Source organism: Eleginops maclovinus, chromosome 23 (assembly GCF_036324505.1).
Source record: "Eleginops maclovinus isolate JMC-PN-2008 ecotype Puerto Natales chromosome 23, JC_Emac_rtc_rv5, whole genome shotgun sequence".
Classification (NCBI taxonomy): domain Eukaryota; kingdom Metazoa; phylum Chordata; class Actinopteri; order Perciformes; family Eleginopidae; genus Eleginops; species Eleginops maclovinus.
The window spans coordinates 14766922-14790660 of NC_086371.1; the positions used below are offsets into that span (position 1 = coordinate 14766922).

The 23739-nt window shown below is 40.4% G+C and overlaps 1 protein-coding gene across 2 annotated transcripts; it reads left to right on the top strand.

Annotated features, from left to right (window-relative positions):
- The first annotated feature begins 8008 nt into the window (after window positions 1-8008).
- LOC134859345 (sodium-dependent phosphate transport protein 2A-like) lies at window positions 8009-23196 on the top strand. Of its 2 annotated transcripts, XM_063875772.1 has the most exons (13): window positions 8009-8059; window positions 9052-9125; window positions 9230-9400; window positions 10284-10430; window positions 10680-10823; window positions 14659-14770; window positions 15283-15478; window positions 17164-17259; window positions 17534-17600; window positions 17720-17887; window positions 17983-18099; window positions 20163-20287; window positions 21182-23196. In XM_063875772.1, the coding sequence occupies exons 2-13, from the start codon at window positions 9065-9067 to the stop codon at window positions 21773-21775; spliced, it is 1998 nt and encodes a 665-aa protein (XP_063731842.1). In that variant the 5' UTR covers window positions 8009-8059; window positions 9052-9064; the 3' UTR covers window positions 21776-23196. The 2 variants fall into 2 exon arrangements, with proteins under 2 accessions (XP_063731842.1, XP_063731843.1); XM_063875773.1 differs by lacking the exon at window positions 17983-18099.
- Window positions 23197-23739: the final 543 nt, after the last annotated feature.

Consider the following 23739-nt stretch of genomic DNA (forward strand, 5'->3'; position numbering starts at 1 on the left):
TTGCTTCTCAGTTGGCAAGTTATTTATTGTTGACCCAACCTCCAAAGATATGAGCTGGGCCAATTATTGTCTCAGCCGGTGATACAAATTAAAATCTTCAGAACAGATTTTCTTCTTAAGATATGCAGGCGCTCACATTAGTGTTTTACTACAGACAGATAAAGCCAGTTGAATCTCATTAAACTTTTCCACGTTAGATGTTTCCTCCTCCTCCTCTTGCAATGTCTCAGTTATGACAGAAGTATAGAAAGGGCGATAAAAGACTGCAAGGCATTTTATTTGCCCATCCTTGCAGAAGGAGTAACTTTTCAGGCGAAGGGCAGGCTTTGCTTTTGTGTGTGTAGATGCCCATGTCATGTATTAATGTATGAGCACTTTGGGCATTTGCACATCTACACATTTTTTAAATGCATACCACACAGACACGTAGTGTTTTCAGATGTGTCACCTTGGCTGTTGTAAGTTTATTCATGTGGATGAATCGATGGAGAAGTGTTTCTCAGAGCCACAGGGCTTTTTTACCTCGGCTACAAAGGAGATGCACGTCCACCAGCAGCCAACGCGGTCATTCATCCCTTTCCCTCTCCGTCAATAGAGGGATTCCTCGTCTAACCAAAGATGGACAGACAGTGACAGAGGAAAGCATGGGGAGAGACAGGGTCAGGGAAATCATTTTCATTTAGGTCATTTCCTTCAGTGAGCTGGTCAGAGAGAGCACTCAGGACTCACTGATTGCGTGCCTTACCGTCAAGGCAGAGATTGTTCTCCTCTATCCCTCAAAGGGCTGCAATGCACATTTTAGAGTAAGTGCATGTGGAGTAAAACAGTCTAGTATACCCCAGGGTGTGCAAAATGAACAGACATGTGTATGCATAATAGGACTAATGTATGAAAGAAGCTGGGAACTCTCCACTGGGTCAGTCCCTCTGTTACAGATCCTTCAGGTCAAGCAGGTATAGGCCTTGTTGAATATCACATGAATTCCTGTTGAAGTGGGACTTTCTATTGGAGTTCCCTGCAGCATCAAATGTGGTGTTGACGTCAGGCTTCACAGTGGGTGAGTGAGCTCCTGTCGATCAGCTCCCATTTATACTTCATGAGCCCTGTGCTGAGAGCTTCCCGCAGAGCAGCGGGTTTGGATGGAGATCAGAGCGAGACAGTCAGTCAAATCAGAAAGGATTTTTTGCATTTTATTTAATCTTTGCTAGGTGGAAATGATTGTCTTAAAAGAAAACATTTTGGATTATTTCACCTGAAAGATTTTCTCCTTGCTTTCCTCGTTTTTTTGGAAGTGTGCAGGGCTCAGTAGGAGTGAAGTTGATGTGATGCGCAAATCAGGACGTAACAAGATTTGAACCTTAATTTAAATGTTTGTTTGGTAACTGTCAATAACATCTGATCAAATCATATGCACACAATCCTGATCAAGGACACTGTATGAGTTTTTTTGTGGAAACCAATAAATAATATACAGATATTCTTGTTTTATTTAGTTGTGAATAATTCATAGTGCCATAGATATAAATAAAAGATTTGCACCCTCTTTTTCTGGTCTTTAAATTTCAGGTTTCTTAGCCGTATAAGGCAATTAAAAAATATTTAAGTATTAAAAAATGTCCAAACACATAAGGGCCAATATATAACTAAACAATATAATCATAATGTTGAGGTCTGCACAAGGTCAACTGAACTCAGATGTGATGCATTTTCACTGAAAAAGCCATAAGATACAGCAGTGGCGGGCCGTGCATTTCACACCTAGGCCTTCAGTGATGTCCTACACAGTCCTACCTGAATTATTCCACCTCTTAATGCTATCATTATGACGCCATGGCTCTAGAAACTATACATTTAGACAGAAACGCAGTATAACCGGGCGTTGCATCACCTTAACATAGTCAAGTACAACAGAGTTATATTAATATTTCCGAAGCATTTATAATCAATACATCAGCATTTACAGTTAACTCAATTAATCAGATTATCTGACAAACCGCTCCTTGACACCTGTGTCCGTCACATAACGCAGGACAAGTGCCAGCTGTGCTACATTACCCACGTCTGACGTCTCGTCCACCATAACAGCGACAAAGGGTGCTTTTTTAATCTTCATTTTGATCTCTTCTCCCATCACTTCAGCAATAGCATAAATCAGGTCGTTTTGTATTTTGCCTGACGTCCCAGTAAACATGTTGTTTGTGTACAGGTGGTAATGCAAATCTGTGTTGTTCTCAGCAAGAAAGGAAAGAAGCTCCACGTAGTTTCCTCTGTTTCTGGACTCGGCGCTTTCATCGTGTCCTCTAAATGAAAGTTCCTGTTTACCCAAAAACAGGACACAATCAATCAGTCTTTCAATATTTCCCTATTTTTGTTCACCCTTTCGTTGTGGAGCTCCGTTTCCCTGCGCACTTGTTCGTTGAGCTGTAGATCCACTCGGGTGTCCCCAAAGGTTTTCAAAAGCACCAGTGCTTCCAAGTGCCCAGCTGTGCTTTGGTGTCTCGTTGCTGCCTTGGTTAGACAACTCAAGTTTGCAAATGTAGTGTGGCTCCAAACACCAAATCGATCAGTTGCAAATACCAGGCCTTCCCGGCAGTACAATTTGCAGTGCCTCTCGGAGGCTGTGAGCCAGGGGTACCGCTCGTAGTTTCCCTGCTGTGCTAGGCTCGCTAGCGTTGGAGTTGGTCGTTCCCTTCTCAAGATGTGTAGCTTTACTTGAAAAGTTCGTTTTGAAAATGGCGTTGTAATTATATCTGCGACCAAATTCATCTCTTCTCCTCCTTCAGCCATTGTGGGTTGAAAAAAATAGCTTGTAGAAATCTACACAAATTAGCTCGCTCAAGTTCTAGTTCTGTTTGCTAGCTTTGCCCATAGACTGTATGGCTCTGCCTACTGCCTAGCTCTGCCTCTCAATAGTGCGTATCCAATCAGAAGATGTGCACGTGCTAACGTTAGCGTACGCCTGCTAGCTGGCCCGTTGTCGCCACCTCGAAATCTGATTGGTTAACGCCACAGTTCTGTTTGCGTTCACTTTAAGCTACAGCCGCCCGCACTGTTGATTCTGAAGGCCTAAGGGCAGATTTCTTTGACCCTAGCAACACATTATGGCTGAAATATGATTGGATAAAAGCTCTAACATAAAGGCCAGCCCTCCAAATCTCGTTCTGAGGCTGGAAGCAGCGCAGCCAAGACGAACGCTATAAAATGAAGAGAATAGACTATGGGGAATAATTCAATACGTATTTGTGGAAAAAATATATCAACATTTAATTTATATTCTGATGATGTTTAGGCCAGCAGAGAAGGCCTTGCTGGCCCTGACGGCCCACCACTGAGATACAGTTTTGTGAAATGAGAGTAAATTGACCTTTTAGGATTTTAATTTAACCCAACTGGTTTTTCCAATGTAAAGAATGAATCTTCAAGCCCTTAATTTTTTGTACTACTTTTTGTACTTCTATACATGTACATGCATACATGTTTTATCCTAATCTACATCAGTGAACCACATTTCTCCACAATCTCAAGGCTATGGCCGGATAAGAAATCAGTCAATTTCAGACATGCCAGAAAGTATTTTGATTGATCTGATCTAACTGGTCAGATGTCAGACAGGCTGTTGACAGCAATGGAATTATTGGACTAAAAAACTCTGTCTCATACAAATGGACCAATAGCCAGAGGTGTTTTGTCTGAGGCCCCCAGGGCTCCTGACACCAGCTGTGGATCTGACTGTGACTGTGGGCTGCTAATCATTGTGGCCTTTCAATTGTGCAGACACTGTTTCTTGTCCTGCATGACTCCGACTGTGAGCGAGGGTGCTGATATATTTTTGGCTCTTTGCCCTTTTCAATTGGGACACGTTTCATACAAGCTCTTACTATGCATCACTGTTTATTGGAGCCAAGTCATTCTCAGATTCTCATATTAAAGAATCTCAAATAATTGTATCTGTTAATTACTTTAATGTATTCGTTTTTAAAATGTTCCTATTTCTTAAGGATCTAAACTTAGTTAGACATAGACAATGGAGCAGGTCTTCTGTTAGATGACTCTCCTTTATTTTAGAACTTTTCGTTACATAAATGTTAAAATTGTCACCAATCAAAAACGTGTCAATAGTTGTGTCTGTTTCTGTGAATTTTTGAAAGTAGTATGAAAATAAATATTTAAATTCAAATCTAATCCAGAAAAAAAAAGTGTTTGAAGGGATGAAGCAGCAGAGTGTGTGTACAATTGGTAAAGCCCCTGAGAAAAGTCTTTGAGCTAGGTAAATATTTACATCAGTGAAGTGGGAGCAGTAGTATGTTTCTGAGTCGCCATCTAGTGAACAGAGGCCATAACTGCTGATTTGTCAGTTTGAATTGGATCTTTCAAGTAGGGCCCCTCAGGATAGCAAGATCACGGAACAATTAAGCCTTTTTGATCAGATTCTGTAAAAAAATTGATTAAAGAATGAATGTAAATGGTCTGCATTTAACCATTGTTATTGCATATAACCACATGTAGAGTACCTCTTCTTTCTTTTGTCTTTACAGTTGCACAACCCTGGTATTCAAAAGATATTGTCTTATTCTAAACCTACATCAGCACATATTTTTACCTGAAGAAATCTTCAGCCAGCCATGGAACAGAAGTCAAATGAGGTGTGTGAAAGCCTGATAGACACATTTTTTGGATCACTGGGCCATGTGTAATATGACTCTTTCTTTTCTAGTGTCCCAGCACCACCTCCCCTCAGAAGCACATGAAAAACAGATCAAAATCCACAGAGGAGATGCAACAGACCAGGAAGGTGAGGAGAAATCTTACGTTCAAACATCTTTCAATCCTTATTCTCATTTTATATACATGCACACTTTCAGATTACTTATACCCATCAGATCTAATGTGAACCTGTCTCACCTCACAGGCCTTTTCCTCACAAAAGTCCCTCCCAGGCAGACCAGAGTTGGAGAAAGTGAAGGTGAGCTGTGCACATCAAATGCTGTTACGCATTTCTTTGTATTTCACTGTTTAAAAACCCAAGAATCCTTACTTCAAAATGCAAGCTGTATTTTTTTTCATATGTTTTTTCAGGAGTGTCCTGATGGCTCTGACACGCCATCATCCTCCACAGAAGAGCTTAAGTGATAAATGGAAGGACATAGCCATCAAGTAACAAGATAATCATGAACACAATACACATCAAAATGTACACAGACAAATGTACAACATGCTGAAAATATCAGTGAACTATATTATAAAAAACCCAAGCAAAGAATTCGATTGGTTGAAGGAAACAAAACTAAGAAATTTGTCAATTGAACTCACACACAAACTCATGCACACTGAAACACTTGCTTGTAAAACCTGTGATAATGCTGTTTCATTGTACTTTGAGTGTCGTATACATACCAACTGAAAGTGTATTGACAATAAATGTATGCTGTTCAGTGAAGCTGTCATTACTCTGCACTTATTCACATCAAACATCATTAAACATTGATGCCGTACTGATGACTACAGGTTCAAAACATCTTTGACTATTTCATATCCTAATGTAATGACAAATTGGAGTGAAAGCTGAGAGGGGTTCAAACATCTTTTGTTAAACTGCTCTTGCACGTCTGCTTTATTGATGGTGTGTAAGCATGAGTTAGTATCTAAATCACAAACAGTGCAAATTCAGATTCTTTAATTTAAGCTTAGACTATGAAAAACTATAACAGTAATTTGGAGGATATTCCTCTTTGATCATGGTCATGTTGCAGGGAAAGTTCAGTTTACTTTGGCTTACAGTTTTTAGGCATGATCAAAACGAGGGTCATCCACAATTGAGAATAATATCCAAACACAGTCAAGAGGGTTTCAGATTCAGATCAAAATGGAACTGGAAATGCTGCAGAGATTGAAAGGCAATTTGGTAGGGACCAAGTGAAGGTTAACTATTAAAAACACGTGTTAGAAATGGTTTGACTTCAAAGTGTTCAAGCAGAATCGTACAGATTAATGTGATACCATCTCTCCTTAGTTACGGGGAGTAACTTCACTGAGGGACTAATGATGGAACGAGCTGCAGGTGAGTAGATGGGTGGGGCAAACCAGGTGAGGGGAGTGAGTTCATTGCATGAGAAGGGGATAGGAACATTATCCGTATTTCTCCATTAAAATAGCACAACATTTGCCAATACTCTCTGTCGATTGAGTTGGTTAAATTTTTCAGTTGTACTCCAAACTTCTACTTTTGCATTAAGCCTGGAAAACTAACGTTTGGATGAAATGTGTTGCGTCAGTTAAGGGTTGAGCCAACATTTAGAATAGAAAGCCTTTATTGTCATTATGCAAAAATATACAATGAGATTTTGTGATGCAACCCTGTTACAGTGCACAAACAAAAACAGACAAACAATAAAAACACATACACAATCGTACGAGGGGTAATACATAATCAAAAGCAAGAAGCTATAGAAAGTGCATTTATCATGTTTTTTTTAAAAGTGCATATTGATTTGGTAATTAAAAAATATTGCAATAAAGACTGTTGGTTTAACAGTAAAAACTCAGTCTGTTTGTCCGTGTTGTAAAACTTCTGTAGGAACAATAATGTTCCTTGTTGAGGTCACAACATCAATATACCTTTTTGTCAAGGTGATAACGGTATGCCATTGACAAAGATGTAAATACATTTGAATTTTTATAATGAAGGACATGAATTATTGCTACAGTTACATTATGTTACAAAGCCAATACATTAGGCCCTACTAATATTAACAGTGGTCAAAGAAAACATGTACAGCATGTGGATGTCCACATGCAATGTCCATAGATAATTAGTTGGCATGTTAACCTTCACTTCAAAAAAAGATTGCAATCTAACTTAAAGCATCACAAGTATTCCTCAGTATTACGTTAATGTAATATAACCAAAGCGCATACACTGAGGGGAGAGGACCCACGGTGTGCACCTGTTGGTTCCAGCTCATTGATAGAGGTGTTTCGAGTGGCAGGCTGTTGTACGATGACCTGGTGGCCTCTTTATCTGCAGGGTGAGCAGCAACCTCAAACTGGGAACGGGGGGGGGGGGGGTGTATGAGTGATAACATGTTCCATATGTGAACAAGTTCTCTGTGTCTCTTTTCCCTGCTCAATTCGGCACCACATCTGAAGGATTTATCCCTTCGCACACTGACAGCAGCCTCGGCTCGAGTCCAGCTGCCTTCAACACAACAGAGCTGTTATCTCTCTCTCTGGCTCCAAGCAGTTTACAAAGTAACAACTTTAGTCTAGTGGATTATTCATTTCTGCTCCCCTGAGTTCATGATGCATGTCTGAGGTCAGCAGATTCGGGTGAGAGCACTGCTGATGTGACAGAATCGACTAATTGTTAACAATTACCCTGTTATTCAGGGCATCACGGCCTTCTCCCATGGTAAGGAGGACCGTCTCTGGCTAGTGGGGTGTGTAAGTAAATATGTGTACGTGTGTATTAATAGGATCTCAGAAATTCCCCCCATCGTTCATTTTCAATCACAACATGGTGCCTAAGCCTCTGAGCATCCTGCACAAGTCATGCACTGCACATGTTTGAAATACTTCCACTGGCATAATGGCCATTTAATATGATGGCTTTAACCTTGGCAAAAACCACAGTGTGAGGTGAAAACAGTTGCATTTGAGAGGACTACAGAGCCAGTGCAGAACTTTTTCTTCCAACATTTACCACTAGGTGTCAGATTTCTCCTACTTTTACACATGAATCTAGAAGAACCTCAAAGGACAGGCATCATTAATCCTACAAAACAGTCCTCTTTATCTTGGATACTTTATCCAGCCCCCAATCAGGTGAAAAATAGATGGTTGAACACACATCATTCATCACCTAATACACAATGTGTTTTCCCAACGCATGCGTCATTAGTTTAGGGCTTTGTGTTACTGATTAACAATGAGCTCTCTGATGATGGAGCAAGTTAAGGGATGAGGTGTTAACTGGCGGCTTATTTAAGGATGTTTTAGTCTTCAGGCTGATACTTTCCTTCTCAGGGGGTCAAACACAACATCTAGGACAGTTTCAGACAAGGTAAGGGACCAACTTAATATGTCAAAATCATCTTTTGATAGGCAACGTTTTTTAATCAATAGTGCACCAACGGCTGGGGCATCAAGAGCTCAACCTCCTGTAGGCAGCCATTACCCAATGACAACTGTTACTAAGTGTTTGATTAATCCTTTTATATCCCGCTTCATGTAAAACTAAAGAAGAAACATTTTGGCAAAATGTGAAAAACATAAAAATATAAATGTAAGTCAGAACCTGAGAGAGTAGACGGAGTAGAGTAGATCAAGGCCTTCACTTCACAACATTACTAAAGTACATTCAGGAAGGATTGAGCTGCAATCTATGGAACTTGTCTCACGTACTCCCACGTACAGATAGATGTGGTACTTGTTCACGTCAGAATCAGCAGGAGGATGCCACACAGGACAAAAAAAGATGTAGCGACGGTAATTACTGTAATTTCCACTGCTGTAATTACTCATCTCACTTCCATCCTCTTTGCTTTACAGAGACACATTAGATTCATACAACATATTCAGACAACTTTAGTACTCCCTCCTCCGCCGGAGTCCCCAAAATATGGCAAAGTGGCTGACATGAAAGGGGAAAGAAGTTCTCTGTAAACCAAGAGCCTGGTTATCTTTGAGCTGCTGCTCTATAGACAGTGGAGAGTCTCTTTAGAGCTGACTTGCAGCTGCAGAAAACGAAGGGAAGATGAGCAACATGGATACAGATGTGACCTGATTGATTCTGACTAGGTGTTTATTTGTTCAGATAGATGGTGCCTCTCGTTGTGTGAAGTGTAAGTGTGATTTGATCTCAAAGCCAATTACACACACTGGGGGCCGCCTTTGTTTTAATTGCTTGTTTGTGGACTACAGCAGTGTGGTGAGAGACTCCTATGCTTGAGACATGTTGGTCTCCTTTGGCTGTTAAACACATAGACTCTCATATGTGTTCCCTTAACAACCATTTCATCCTGTGTTTTTAATTGCTTCCATATTTCTACACAGCATTCAATGCACCATGTCATCTCGATCTATAACAATATTGTCCTCTGGTCGGACACAAGGGATCAACTGCCATGGTAACTTAGTAGTTTTAATTCCCAGCATTCAGTTTTCTCTATGGCTTTGAAATGCAAAGCTGATCTTCCCCTCCTGTGTGTATCCTCTTGTTATTCATTATCAGGGTTGAGGATACAAGGGAATCAGCCAAAACTCCTTCAGGAGGAGGACAGGGAGTCCGGGATCGGGTCCACTCTTGACATCAGCAGCAGATTTGAGATCTGCAACCAACATACCAAACACCAAGCCAACAGTTTTTCACTCAGGGAGGCAGATACACTCAATAACGAGAAAGGTACAGGAGCAGCATGAAAAGAAGAATCATTTCCTGACTCGGCAGCAGGTCTGATCTCTTCGAAAACGCAAATAACAACAGCAGAATCCAAACCTCATGCTCGTTAGATAAGGACATGCTCGAAGGAAACACACGGGGCCAGTGGGATCACGTAGTCTGGGCTACAAAGGCAAAGTCCTGATGTATTTGGCTGGGTAATGTAGTACTTCAGATGGCTTAGCGCTCTCTAGCTACTTGAAAGGTCTTACTAATGCGTTCTCTCTTCTACAGAAAAATGTCCTCAGGTACATTAAGCTATACTTAATCAAAAGTCGTTCTATATTGATCTTACTGTTAACAAATCCTACAAAAGACCAAAACCAACACCAGAATAATTAGGAGTAAATAATGCATTTCTGAAAGGGCTATTCACTGTCGCAAGGGCTACATGTGATGCTTTTGTGAGTATTTTCGGTAGCTGGTGGTGTATCTGGGATTAACTCAAAATACAGTTAAGTGTCCATGTTCTTCCTGGAGACAAAAGGGACACGTCATTGCAACCTTTTCCCTCTGTAATGTGTTTTTAACTTCCCACCATTTCACTCAGTCTAGTTTATCTTGCCTCATAACACCATTACACGGCGAGGTCATGACCTGTCTGTCTCTAATGAGTGCGGTCTCCGAGGTCTTATTGCGGTTAAGTGTTTTAAGTGAACAATGTCAGTATGCAGGAGCTGCCTCTGCTTCTAAATCACCTCTGTAGGAAAGTAAGGAGAGACATTAAAGAAATGAAAATGCGTCAAATGACCGGAAAACATATCTGTGATATATTCTGATATCTTTCTGTTGGTTAGACATGCAGGTTTAACCATCTCCTTGTTTTTATTGTTGTTGTTTTAAACAGAACGCTCTTCACAGACCACAGCAGTGACTTCCAACAACATCCAGCAGCTCCTCATCAATCTATCCAAGATCCCTCTCCTCCTCATCCTCTTCTTCCTCTTTGTTTGTTCCTTGGACACTCTGAGTTCTGCCTTCCAGTTAGCAGGGGGTAAGTATTTTAACCCTCACTACCCTCTCATTGGGTTTACAGTGACTCCCCCGGCTGATGTCTGCAAATAAGTGAGTCACTGCAGAGCAGTTGGTCCTGCTGTATAATTTACTGCAGAGCTTCATCTGGTGACCTTTTAGGGTTTGTGGAAAAAACAGTTAGAATGCTATTTAACTTTGCTCTTGGCAAACATGTTATGTTCTTTTCTCTGTATCTTTGTATCTCTATGTGGTTCGCATATTTAAACAGGAAAGGTCGCAGGGGACATTTTCCAGGACAATGCGGTGCTGTCCAATCCTGTGGCAGGGCTGGTGGTGGGGATCTTGGTAACCGTGCTCGTCCAGAGTTCATCCACCTCCACCTCCATTGTCGTCAGTCTGGTGGCCTCCGGATGTGAGTAGGAACATAACATTGTACTGAAAGTACTAATGCAACACTGGGGAAATAGTCTCCTGAAAAATCCTCCATTCAAAACCTTACTTGATTAAACACATTATCAGTAGAATGTACTGAAATAACTTTTTCTTTAAGTTTTTTGATTTGTATCACTGCCTCTTTCTATACAAATGAATCGATATCTCACTGTCCTAGTGTGATAACCAGGTATGACTGAAAGTGAACTTTACATGACCTCGGCCAGCATTTAATCTGTAAATGCCTCACGAATATGTCAGACAAATGCAATGGAGTCAAAAATACACATTCACTCTGAGATGTAGGGGAAATATAAAGGGTGCATCTCATTAAAATGCTCAAATAAAATATAAGTACATCAAAAATGTACTTCTGTTTAATAATCAAGTAACTGTACCCACTGATCCCAGGCGACATGTAGCACAATTATTGTATTTAAGGATTCCTATAAGACCATACTTCCTCTTTTGTGGCAAGACTTCCTTTCCGGACAGGAAGTGACAGAAAGACCCAAGTGGTTTGTGTGTGTGTGTGTGTGTGTGTGTGTGTGTGTGTGTGTGTGTGTGTGTGTGTGTGTGTGTGTGTGTGTGTGTGTGTGTGTGTGTGTGTGTGTGTGTGTGTGTGTGTGTGTGTGTGTGTGTGTGTGTGTGTAAAAAATAACACTATATTTTTGCATGCAGCAATACAATACAAATAAATTAGTACAGAGCAAGAAATACAGAAAAGACAAAAAACTCCAATGGTGTGTGTGTGGCAATACAATACAGACCTAATTGATGTACAGTTGTGTTTTTATTCTCAGTTTTCTCACATTCTGTGTTCATGCAGTACATTCTTGATTTGTTTCAAAAAGCAAAAATACTTAAATATAATATATAGGTTAAATATAATTTGAAAATCATTTTCTGAATGCACTGGACTCTCTACTTTTTAGTACACAGAAGTAAATACAGCGTTTGTTGAGGACTATTTGTTTGCTGTTTTTGTGAGTATTTCTGGCAGCAAGATTGTGTATGTGGGACTACTTAAAGTAAACTGCGTTGCCCTTGGCATCTTAATGAAGGGAACATGTCAGATAAGGCAACATTGTGCCTCATTAGTATATAATAATAATAATATACAGTGGGGCAAAAAAGTATTTAGTCAGCCACCAATTGTGCAAGTTCTCCCATTTAAAAAGATGAGAGAGGCCTGTAATTTTTATCATAGGTATACCTCAACTATGAGAGACAGAATGAGAAAAAAAAATCCAGAAAATCACATTGTAGGATTTTTAATGAATTAATTGGTAAATTCCTCGGTAAAATAAGTATTTGGTCACCTACAAACAAGCAAGATTTCTGGCTCTCACAGACCTGTAACTTCTTCTTTAAGAGGCTCCTCTGTCCTCCACTCGTTACCTGTATTAATGGCACCTTTTTGAACTCGTTATCAGTATAAAAGACACCTGTCCACAACCTCAAACAGTCATACTCCAAACTCCACTATGGCCAAGACCAAAGAGCTGTCAAAGGAGACCAGAGACAAAATTGTAGACCTGCACCAGGCTGGGAAAACTGAATGTGCAATAGGTAAGCAGCTTGGTGTGAAGAAATCAACTGTGGGAGCAATTATTAGGAAATGGAAGACATACAAGACCACTGCTAATCTCCCTCGATCTGGGGCTCCACGCAAGATCTCACCCCGTGGGGTCAAAATGATCACAAGAACGGTGAGCAAAAATCCCAGAACCACACGGGGGGACCTAGTGAATGACCTGCAGAGAGCTGGGACCAAAGTAACAGAGGCTACCATCAGTAACACACTACGCCGCCAGGGACTTAAATCCTGCAGTTCCAGACGTGTCCCCCTGCTTAAGCCAGTACATGTCCAGGCCCGTCTGAAGTTTGCTAGAGGGCATTTGGATGATCTAGAAGATGATTGGGAGAATGTCATATGGTCAGATGAAACCAAAATAGAACTTTTTGGTAAAAACTCAACTCGTCGTGTTTGGAGGAGAAAGAATGCAGAGTTGCATCCAAAGAACACCATACCTACTGTGAAGCATGGGGGTGGAAACATCATGCTTTGGGGCTGTTTTTCTGCAAAGGGACCAGGACGACTGGTCCGTGTAAAGGAAAGAATGAATGGGGCCATGTATCGTGAGATTTTGAGTGAAAACCTCCTTCCATCAGCAAGGGCACTGAAGATGAAGCGTGGCTGGGTCTTTCAGCATGACCATGATCCCAAACACACCGCCAGGGCAATGAAGGAGTGGCTTCGTAAGAAGCATTTCAAGGTCCTGGAGTGGCCTAGCCAGTCTCCAGATCTCAACCCCATAGAAAATCTTTGGAGGGAGTTGAAAGTCCGTGTTGCCCAGCGACAGCCCCAAAACATCACTGCTTTAGAGGAGATCTGCATGGAGGAATGGGCCAAAATACCAGCAACAGTGTGTGGAAACCTTGTGAAGACTTACAGAAAACGTTTGACCTCTGTCATTGCCAACAAAGGGTATATAACAAAGTATTGAGATGAACTTTTGTTATTGACCAAATACTTATTTTCCACAATAATTTGAAATAAATTCTTTAAAAATCCTACAATGTGATTTCCTGGATTTCTTTTCTCATTCTGTCTCTCATAGTTGAGGTATACCTATGATAAAAATTACAGGCCTCTCTCATCTTTTTAAATGGGAGAACTTGCACAATTGATGGCTGACTAAATACTTTTTTGCCCCACTGTATATAAAGCCCCGGAAAAAATTAAGAGACCACTTCAGCATTATCAGTTTCTCGTGTTTTATTATTTATAGGTATGTCTTTGAGTTAAATTATTATTAATATATATTTTTTGTATTCTATAAACTACTGACAAATGTTCTCTGTGATGGAATTCAACAGACACTGGAATGGCTGCCATACGTGTAGAGAAAAAAGATTTAAGAACAATTTGGAATGGTCTCACAAAGACCATTCCAAATCACAAATATACACAAAGAAAATACTTGTTGGTGACTACATTTCCTAATTGATTTATATTTCCATGGTATTTAAAAGAAAAGTCCTCATCGTTAATCTTACAAAAGACTAAAACAAAGATTTTCACTCTGCTAAAAAAAATTTTTTGTGTTGGACTATTAAGACAAATGGACTAGTCAGACATTTTAGATTGTAGGGACCATTTGCAAAAAACATCTGTGAATTAATGTAATCTAGTAGATTGGAAGGTGACCAAAGGGATAATGAAATCAACACATTTCACACCCTTTAATCCCTGACCTTCTCATTACGTGTAGTTTATCTTGTGTCAGAAAAGAGTGACATGGTGAGGATACAGCCTGTCTTTATCTAATGAGTGCAGTCTCTGAGGTCTTGTTTTTGTTAACAGTGAATGATATCAGTATGCATGAGCTGCCGCTGCCATTCAAATCCTTTCTGTGAGAGAACTAGGATAAATAATATAGGTAATTATCAAAGAGATGCAAAGGCATGGAATTGTGTGTGTGTGTGTGTGTGTGTGTGTGTGTGTGTGTGTGTGTGTGTGTGTGTGTGTGTGTGTGTGTGTGTGTGTGTGTGTGTGTGTGTGTGTGTTGATGTAGGTGATCATCATTAAAGGTATTCTCAACAATAAAGCCCCCTGCAGAGTGTGAGGGTTAAGCTGCCTCCACTCCCCCTCAAATCACTTTCACCTCATGTACCAATGTGAATGACGGGAAGTTGTTATTTATAATTATGTGGCCCATTATCATTCATAATGAGGCCATATATTTATCCAATATCAATGCTGTATTGTTCGAGTGAAATGTGACGTTCTTTGTCGTTTCACCCCACAGTGCTTGAGGTGAGGTCTGCTGTTCCAATCATCATGGGGTCCAACATTGGGACCTCAGTCACGAACACCCTAGTTGCCATGATGCAAGCAGCAGAGAGGAATGAATTTAAACGGTGAGTGGAGAAAGGTGGCAAGGCAGAGCATGAGTGTAGGTGAAGCAGAAGAGCAGGGAAGAAGAAATTGAAATGGAACAGTGAAGAGGATAAGTAGGGAGATGGAGGAAGATTGATAAACGTGTTGAAAGTGCAAAGGAGAAAGCAGAGGAAGGTTAAGAGAAAGCATTAGCAGCTGCCTGCTGCCTCTGTGCTTCAACCTCCGTTTAAGTACAATATTGTTACAATAATGGCACGAATACACACCGACTCACCAGTGTCTCTTTGGCATGAAAATACAAGGCACAGCACAGATGGCATGTGTTTTAATCTGTGTCTGGTAAAATAAATATAATTTATTAAACATTCATTATTTACTCACTCACTGAGTCAAAACTAAAATGCTCATTACATCATGCACAAATAAAAAACTTGCCCCATGAAAAGCAGATTAACAAGCAATCATTTTGAGTGGTTGATCATGTTAATGGCTGACCTTAGTTAACACAGAAAATGATTGTGACCCGCTGCAGTGCCTTTGCTGGGGCAACAATCCACGACTGCTTCAACTGGCTGTCGGTGCTGGTTCTGCTGCCGCTGGAGGTGGCCAGCGGCGTCATCACCCGTCTGTCACTCCTGCTGGTCTCCAGCTTCAAGCTTCATCCTGGAGAGGAAGCACCTGAGCTGCTCAAGGTTATCACTGAGCCAGTCACCAAGCTCATCATACAGGTAACACAATCAGCCAGTCAGCTTTTTTTTGATTAACCATTTGGCAAACCCCTCCCCTAAAACAGCAAATCTTAGCTTGGTCATGGCAGGTGTTCAGCCTTTGGATTTCTGCAGTGAGAGCGATTTTAAAGACTTTGGATAATAGAGTATTTTTCAACACCAAAGACACAATGCATAAGTGTAAGAAATTGACTAAACCCTTTCTATACTCTGATGCCTGGTGCAATCATTAACAGGTCTAGCTGGCTAGCTTAATGCCTAAAGTAGTAGGCCTATTGGAGGGGCTTATCAAGTCAATGAGCACATCGTCACATTAGTATGTGGGTTACAGGACAGCACATCCACTGTGTAATATTCCCCTGAGCCGATCATGGATGCTGCTCTTTAGGGAACTTGGGGACGTATAGAATCAACCCCCGCAATGTTGCGTTTTTGTTCAAATGTTCCTAAAGGTCTATTCAGTAGTAATATTAAAAGTTAAAACGTCTATTTTGACACTCTGCAGAAATAGTGCCTAAAACTGCAATACAAGAACAATTTTGTTTCTATATGTCGACTGCACGGATCAGGATAGTCTTTTACAGGTACATGCATCAAGTTTGTATTTAAGCTTTCTTTCACAAAATTATCATTTTAAAACAGGTGTGCAGGAAAAATAAAAAAGCCAGCTGGAGGGAGCCTGTTGAAAACACTTATTTTTCATTTGCCATCCAGAAATGAGAGGCCTCCTTTGTCTAACATCAAGTAACCATTCTTTCAAAATGTCTAAGAATTCAGAACAGTGAATCTGACTCTGTTGTTATTATGTTCGGTGCAATGCTGGAAAGTTTAATGGACATATCAGAAGTAAATATAACCCGCAAAGTTTAATAAACAGTGATATGTCCCCATTGCCTTAGACGGCTGTGATGGGAACTAGACGGAAGGCGTCTCGTTGAATGCCAGAAAGATTGGTGGATTAATAATAAGTGTTGCTTTCCTTTGACTCACTGAACTCAAAGGTGCCATAGAATGGAAAACTGTATTTACCTTGGCATAGTTGAATAAGGAGAGTTCGGAACATTGAACTGATACACCGTGAACCTCAAACACCATTGTTTCCTCCTTCACGTGCAAATCATGAATATGGATATCACAGCCGTAAAGCGGGAGAATTACAACAATCCCTGTGTGTTACGTCACACATGGTAGTCCAGCCCCAACATTTGCATACACCAGCTGCTGGAAACACTAACACTAACACTTACCACTCCGTAACGTTGCTCTCCAATCTCCGACCAACTGGCTGTTCTTTAAATTCATCGGTGTCCTCCTCCGATAAAGGCTCAAACATGTAAGGTTGGATGCCAATAGCCTCGATGGTTCATCTCTCACAGTTTCGCCAACTTCACTTACTTCTGTGGGCTCTGAGGCAGCCATGGATTGCTCCTTGTAAACCAGCCAATCAGAGCAGAGCTCGTCATAATTATTTAACTGAGCCCCCAAAGAAGGACATTCAGGTTGTTTCATTCTAGGACCAAAACATAGGATTGTAAATGGGCCTGTAAAACCGCATCTGGACACTTTTTGGATCAACCAAAGTTATATACCTTCTTTGTAGACATCAGAGAACAATTTAAGATATCAGATAGATGCATTCAATGGCACCTTTAAAAAATACAAAATATTCCTCCTTTCACCCTCAGCTAGACAAGTGTGTGATCATGGAGATTGCCTTGGGAAATGAAGACATGAAGAACAGGAGCCTGGTGAAAGAATGGTGCCAGACTGACCTTGTTATGGTAATGGCCCCGTCTCCACCGCTGTCCCCTGCACATGCAGACACAATGTGTCACACACTGGCGCCATATACAGCCTGTCACTGCTGCCAGTGAAAACTGCGTTGCTAATTTGTGTTTTTCATCACAGATGCTCTTTCTTTCTTTCTTTCTTTCTTTCTTTCTTTCTTTCTTTCTTTCTTTCTTTCTTTCTTTCTTTCTTTCTTTCTTTCTTTCTTTCTTTCTTTCTTTCTTTCTTTCTTTCTTTCTTTCTTTCTTTCTTTCTTTTTGTTTGCAGACCACTGGTAATGTGAGCACTGCAAACTGTGGCTTCAGACATGACTTATCCCAATCAACACTGAAATGTGAGTTCTCTCATTTATTGTACTTTTTTTCCTAGTAAGCATTCAGTATATCCCTGTTAAATTGAGAATTAATCTGTGTGTGTAATCTATTGATGTTTGTTGGACTTTTCATCCTGCAGGTAGACATCTGTTCGTGTCCACAGGGCTGTCAGACCTCACAGTGGGTCTGATCCTCCTGGCAGGCTCTCTGGCCGTCCTCTGTACCTGTCTGCTGCTCCTGGTCAAACTTCTCAACTCTCTTCTTAAAGGCCAGGTCGCAAAGGTCATCCATAAACTCATCAACACAGGTGGACATGCTTTTGACATGAAATAGATTGTGGAGAAGACTCCTATTAATGTGTATTGTGGGTAACTGCCATCCCTCCTTTCCTTATCTAAACAGACCTGCCATATCCATTTGGGTGGCTGTCCGGATACATGGCCATGTTTGTGGGCGCAGGGGTTACGTTTGTGGTCCAGAGTAGCTCTGTCTTTACTTCAGCCATGACTCCTCTGATAGGTGCGTTTAATATGCTTTTGAACCACCAATGAAATCCTCAGAGTTGTTTGTACTATATTATGTAAGAATATCATTAAACAACATAATGTTTTTGAGAAATATGGAGATAAGTAGAGCATAGATAAAATGATGCGTGTGTTTTCTAGAACAATCATAAGCAGTCCATTTGAAATGGATCAAATGAGTTCAACCATCAATATACAGTATATGTTCCCAAAGAAGAGATACATATAAAACATATATCAGAAATATGTTTAATAAAAAACACCATGAGGTCTGAGACATAACCACCATTTCAGAATTTTCCAGCATTTTCTGTATTAAACATATCGACCTTATGATGACATAAATCAACTTATAAAATGCTTTAACTGTGTCAAGCATACTGACAGTTGTTGCTTTGAAGGCAAATGAATAAATAGAGGCAATTAGTAATATGAATTATAATCAATTTAATTGTAGCATCCTGACGGGTAATTTGTGATACTTATGTTGGTTCTACATCAGCATATGCAAAGCCTAAATTAGTAACTTTAAAATTCTCATTGACGTTTTGACTCATTCTTTATACATTTTAGTCTTTCATTGCCATGCTTCTTTGTGAGTAGTATATAGTTAAAGAATGATAATGTGACTAATGCCAGCAGGACACATTATGCATATGTGCATCCTGTGTGTAGGATTAAAGGATATGGCTCCGTAGACAATTGGATTACAAAACACATTTCATATATCATCCATACAAAGTACTTTTCATGTAGGTTTGGATAAACTGCGGTTGAGTTTCTTCTTAAAGTTATACCTCATTTGTTACAGAGAGTGTCTTTAATCATCTTATCAAAATGGATTCTACTGTCCGAGTTTCAGATCTTATTCTCCAATAGGTCAGCACTGTGCTGAAAAGACGATGACGATACTGGACTGGACTGGACTCTGCTTCTAGTATTAGTTGATGGTTGTTAAGTTTGAGGGATTGAGGTTAAATCACTTCATATTTAACCAAAATATCAGTTAATGTGATTTCTTTGTTTTGAGGTTGTTGTGGCAGACAGATAACGACTGGCCATAACAGCACGTACCTTTACTGTCAATCAAACCCCACTGTAATCTGGCAGCTCGTAAAATGGGCTGTTGTTTGCAAGGCCACTGCTTTTTGCATCACGTTATAAATTCAAACACCACAACCTCTGAACAGACATTTACTGCGTCAGTAATAAATTGTTAACTGTACATTGAGTGAGGATTTACCTGATTGTTGTTGTACTTATTTGATAATCAAAATGAGTGTGAACTCATACGGTCAAGACAATATCTTACGTTTAGCTCATTTGTCAGCTAGATGAAGCCAAATAAGGACATAAACCTTCTTATTTCCACTGATTGAGTCCTGTGAAGTTTGAAAGAACATATTGCATAACTGGCAGTGTATGCCACTGGCTAAATGAAGCATGGAAAATCAGTGATGTCTGAGTCATCAGCCTGCTTCTCAGTGATAAATGTAAGATGGGCATCATGTTTCATTTTAAACAGGAATAATTGAGCAGCTTGAAAGAAAAAACTAAAAGGCAAGAGACTATATGCATGGATGTCTTCCAACCCTCAGATATATTTAATTAAGTAATTCTGTTTATTTTATTTGTAAATTTAGCTTTCCCTCCACTCCAACTCTCGGTCTTACCATCCCCTAGTATCATGCATGGAAAGCAAACTCGAAAATGCTTCAGAGCATCTAGGCTCAAATAAAATATCACCTAAACTTTCATTCCCACTGCAATACCCATTTTCAACAAGGCCAAATAGACACTTTATCGCAGCTTTGCACACCTGCTGGTATTTATTTATGGAGTTGTTTGTGTTCAAATGTAGGCCTATTTGTAACGGAGACCTTCAAGGTTGTATGTTTTCATGTTGTTTTGTAAGACCCTAACCTAAGCCATAGTTATAACAACAAGTGATAGACTGTAAAGTTTATTTATTTCTTGAATATTTAGAAGCTGAACTAATCATCTTTATTTACAATCCCTTTTTCCTCTGACACAGCGTGCTCCTGTTGTCTCCCTCAGGTATTGGTGTGATCAGCCTGGAGCGGGCCTATCCTCTCACCCTCGGGTCCAACATCGGTACCACTGCCACAGCTCTGCTGGCAGCTCTGGCCAGTCCTGGGAACAAGCTAGCAGCTGCCATACAGGTGAACCAGTGTACAGACTAGCAGGAACCTCTAGTGCTGAAAAACATAGCAGAAGTGCCCAAAATGAATATCCTAAAAGGTCCTCCTGATGCCGGGTTGAAAATTGAGTCCATCTCCATTGGCTCCCATGATGAGATGCCCAACATCCAAAAAGAACAATTTTAAAGTGTAGTACAAAAATGGTTTAGCTCTCTACTGCTAATTTCCCAATGTCAAGACAACTGTCCGAGGGCTATAACTCATTTTTGTAAATCATATCAAAGCTTGCAGTTATTTATAGTTAAGGGCATCAGAGCTTTCACAGATTGCTGCTGTCACAGGTTGTGAGTCGACAAATCTCTAAAGACTATCCACCCCATTTTTTATTTGACTTAGGTGAAGTCAGCCCTTTCACTCTGAGCTTCACAACAGCTTTTCATAAACCTGTTGGGGCACATCAAAGATTGTGTCAATATTTTTACAGTCATTGAATAAAACGGGTATTTTGAAGACTGCTGGGAAATGAAAACAATAATGTTAAGGTACCATTACCAACAACCTTCCACTTTGAAGAAAAACGTTTCATGAATACTGATAGGCGTCACAGAGAAGAGGACAGACACACGGTGAGAATACATTTTCCCCTATACGGACAAAAACAATGGTTTTACAGATAATCATCTACAGATGGTATAATATTAGTCGTCTCTATATTTATGAACATGATTTCTGCACAAATAAGCTGAAGGCAACTAAATATGCTGCAGGGAAAACCATTGTTAATCCTCCCCTCGGCACTAAACTGCCAAAACTAAAACCATCTGGTATCATTGGATTATGTTTTTGGAATGAATGTTGGCATGACTATCTTCAGCACTCACATACTGCATCTGTTTGCCTTGTCTTTGTATGTAGATCGCTCTGTGTCACCTCTTCTTTAACATCTTTGGCATACTGCTGTGGTATCCTCTTCCCTTCACTCGCCTGCCCATAAGGATGGCGCGTGTCCTGGGGGAGCGCACTGCCAAGTACCGCTGGTTTGCAGTCCTGTACCTCCTCCTGTGCTTCGTGCTCCTGCCCTCGCTGGTGCTGGGCCTCTCGCTGGCAGGATGGCGGGTGATGGCCGGCGTTGGGGCTCCGTTCCTGTGTTTGACCATCTTCATCACCATGGTAAATGTGATGCAGGCCGGTAGTCCTCGTCACCTGCCCACCAAGTTGCAGAGCTGGGACTTCCTGCCCCAGTGGATGCGCTCTCTCAAACCGCTTGATCGCCTCATCGCCAAGGCAACTGCCTGCCACGGCTCTGCCTGCGAGGAGGGACAGGGAGAAGAAGAAGAGGAGCACACATCAACACTGAAGACCTCTGTCAACATACAGAAAGAGTCTGCCCAGAGGAAGGCAGAAGAGGCTTATGACAATCCGGTCTTGGACTACCTGGATGAGAGCAGACCAGGTGTAAAGGTGTTCAAACTAAAAGGGTTGGAGCGTTGTAATAGCACTCCACTGTAGTCAAACCAACACTATTTTCTTTGTTTCTGTATTTTGACAGATGAGTTGGATTGAGGAAACATGTTTTATAATGCCTCGGAATAAAATCCAGGTATTGTTAATAATGAATCTATCATTACAATAGCCAGGTTAAATTTCATGAGCTAGTAGTGTGAGATGTTCTTCTATGTTTGATTTTCTTCCAGCTGATTGAGCACCATCTAAAATGAACTTTGAAGCTTAATTAAGGATGAACTACCCTAACAGAGCATACGATGTAGTGTGATTCTGTAATATAGTCTTTGATCACTAGTGGTGCTATGGACATTGCTTTTTAGGAGTAGGTCCCTATTTGTTGTGCAGATGCATATTGCCAAAATATGAGGAATTACATTACATTTCATTTGCCGCTGATGCTTTTATCCAAAGCGACTTCCAATAAGTGCAAAAAACATAGAGAATCAAACTCCAAACAACAAGGAAAGTGCAGATATATTCACTTCAAGCAAGTACACCATTGTAAATAGTCGTGAATTTGTTACAAGGCCTAAGCTAACTCTATAAAGTGCTTTATTTTTTTTTAAATCGCAAGAAGCAATGAATCAACAAATGAAGGGGAGAAAAAGATGAACATCCTTAAAAAAAATGGCAATTGCACAGAATTGTTATTAATACCATACAGTCTATGAGTAACACCGAATTAAGGATAAGGATCCAAAGGGCAGCTGTAACAAACCAACAGTTCAGACCACATTTCCATGTGGTCACTGACCATTCTTAGTGAGTGTCCAGTCATGACTACAATGCACGTCAAAGTTAGTATAAACCTAATCATCATTAACTGTTAAACTTTCCTCATCATGTGCAGAGCAGGTGTCATTTTCATCCATTCCTGGTGATCTCTTTGTATTAACGACATATCGACACGGAGAGATAAGTACACTGGAACTGTTGTTAGGCCATAAAACAATCCTATTACAGAGTGGACAAATGTGTGCTTGTTATGTTAAAATGCCATGTCTCTTCTTATATAAGTGTAGGTGGGCAACATAATACACACAGACACAAATTAATAATCATCATGTTAGCACCTGGACATTGTCTTCAAGTGTGTGTGTGTGTGTGTGTGTGTGTGTGTGTGTGTGTGTGTGTGTGTGTGTGTGAGAGAGTGTTAGAGAAGTGTAGTGTTTGGTGCGTATGCGTGTGTAAGTGGGAGAAAATGCACACTCAGAAGGTGTTGTTGAATGTGTGAATATGTGCTGTTTACTCTGCTGCACTGTAACAATGTATCATGCTTTTGAAACGTTGACTCCTTGAAGTCTGATGATTTCATCTGAGAACAAAGTCTGACTCTTTTAAGGTGACAGACTTTGAAGAGTGCTTCACAAGCATGACGAAAGTACATCAAATAAATAACTGCTCTGTCTGTGTGTAAAATTGCAGCTTGGGATTCAGAGAGACTTCATTCATTGTGTTGTCTGACTTGAAAGAACTTAAGTAGGAACATGTCTCCTTTTTCTTTTACCTATTTAATGAACAGGCTAATTTCTAACAATTGTTTCAGACACAGTGTTTTCAACAAAAGCAGCTTTCTCTCATCACATCCCTCTGATCCTGCCATGCTCTTTAAAGTTTAAGTTTTTAAATGACAGTCTGGAAAGTTTCATCATCCACCTGAGTCTAATCTGAACTCTGAAGGCATTTGAAAGTAGTCTGAGAAGGAATGGGAGCAAAAAAGAAGAGTCTATGACACTCACTTCTGCACCTACTTACAAAAACACACTTGTTATACAGCACCACTCTCTCCTCTGAGTGAGAGCTGATCTGAGTTCTGATTATGTGGGATTGTGCAGAGGGAACTGCAGTTTGGATAGGTGTCGCATTCCAGCATAATCACAGTCCTGATGGGGCGTTATAGATAAATAATTTTCCAGATAAAGAGCAGCATTTCTTTTTTCACAGATTCATATTTGCTCCTAAAAGAC